The following is a 1,567-nucleotide window of genomic DNA, read 5'->3' on the forward strand; positions in this document are numbered from 1 at the left end:
GGAATTATTCGGTGATATCAGGCTATCAGTTAGCACGAGAATTAATTGTGGGAGTTGAATACAGGCCTAAGTGTATGGCTCTTTGAGCCCAAGCGTGGAAACTGGAGGTTCCCTTGAAGGTTCAACATTTCTTCTGGCATATCGCTTCTGGTACTCTCCCTGTATTGGAACGGCTTACGCATCGAGTTGTACGATGTGATACCCTGTGTAAACGGTGTGGTTTGGCAACAGAGACCATCAATCACGCTCTTTTTGAGTGTCAGCGTTTGCGGAGTATATGGGAGCTGTCTCCTTTACGCTAGATCCGGAAGGCTTTCCATATGCTTCAATCTATGCAAATCTGGATTTTATATATTGGCGGGAAGCATCACAATCGAGGATTTCTGACAACACTCTTCGTGTTCCCTGGATATTTTGGTTAGTCTGGAAAGATAGGAATAAAAAGGTTTTTGAGGGAATGGATGCGGAGCCGATAGATATTTTAAATCAGGCGACTAATGACAAATTATTGTGGGATGACGCCAAATCTTTCACCGGGAGTTATTCAAATCCTTTGGATTCTTTGGATGACGGGGATTCTTCTCCCTGTTGTCAGATTGATGGTTCATGGAAAAGTTTGGATGTTCTCCAGGGTTTGGGGTGGTGGTTTTGTAGTGGTGATGATTTGACGTTTCTTCTGGGAGACTGAAGTCAGCGACACGGCCTTACTCCCTTACATGCTGAGCTTCAAGCTCTGATCTGGGCTATGGAGTCTATATTAGCGGCAGGAGTGGATTGTCAAGCTTTTGAGACGTATTGTGGAGAGTTACTCGCGATGGTGCAGAAGCCTGATGATTGCCACACTTTCTCGAAGGAGGACTTTTGTAGGATCAAATCATCTTTCCCTTCCTTCACCCAGAACATGATCCTTCGTGATTCTAACGCAAGGGCAGATTGTTTAGCCCGTTCTTCAAGAACTTTAGTTTCTGAAATTTCTTTTGTAAACTCTTTTCCTCCGGTTTGGGCAACCAACCTATGAGTTCTCTTTTAATTTATTAATGTTTGGTTGAAATTAGATATTTTCTATCATAATATTTAATAATTGTGTAGATATTTATAAAAGATTAGAAATAGGGGAAAAATAAAGCTATAATATTTTTAATAGAAAAACAATTACTTTCAAGGGCTACAATTATTAGGATAAAAAAATAAGATTTTTTTTTTAAAACAAAAAGAAAAATTTAAAGGTGCTCTTAAATCAAGAGGTTATTCAATTATTGGTGTTAAATTATTAATTTATGTTATCGATTAAAAGTCGGTGTATATTATTATTTTCAATTATAGTATAATATAATTAATAGTATGTATATATATATATATATATTAAAACTTTTGACTATGTTTGTTAGTTTTTAATAAAAAAAATTTATATTATAAATTCATGTAACCAAATAAAAGTAGAAGGATTTAGTGCATATTATTATTTAGAATTCTACATAATATAAATAAGTATAATAGTTTGAGTGATCTGTATTATTTATCGTTTTCAAAATTCAAAAATGGTGAAATTCGTTTAACGAAGGTATAT

The 1,567-nt window shown here is 35.2% G+C and overlaps 1 protein-coding gene across 1 annotated transcript; it reads left to right on the forward strand.

The window, feature by feature from the left end:
- The first annotated feature begins 277 nt into the window (after positions 1 to 277).
- On the forward strand, positions 278 to 688 carry LOC147925545 (uncharacterized). The gene has a single exon (XM_087492669.1). It carries the CDS (start codon positions 278 to 280, stop codon positions 686 to 688), a length of 411 nt encoding a protein of 136 aa, XP_087348795.1.
- Positions 689 to 1,567: the final 879 nt, after the last annotated feature.

This window comes from Camelina sativa, chromosome 16 (genome assembly GCF_030686135.1).
Source record: "Camelina sativa cultivar CO46 ecotype springtype chromosome 16, ASM3068613v1".
Lineage (NCBI taxonomy): Eukaryota > Viridiplantae > Streptophyta > Magnoliopsida > Brassicales > Brassicaceae > Camelina > Camelina sativa.

What these genes read in the sequence shown, in the direction of transcription:
- LOC147925545 (XM_087492669.1), top strand. Translation starts at nt 278, where the DNA reads ATGGGAGCTGTCTCCTTTACGCTAGATCCGGAAGGCTTTCCATATGCT.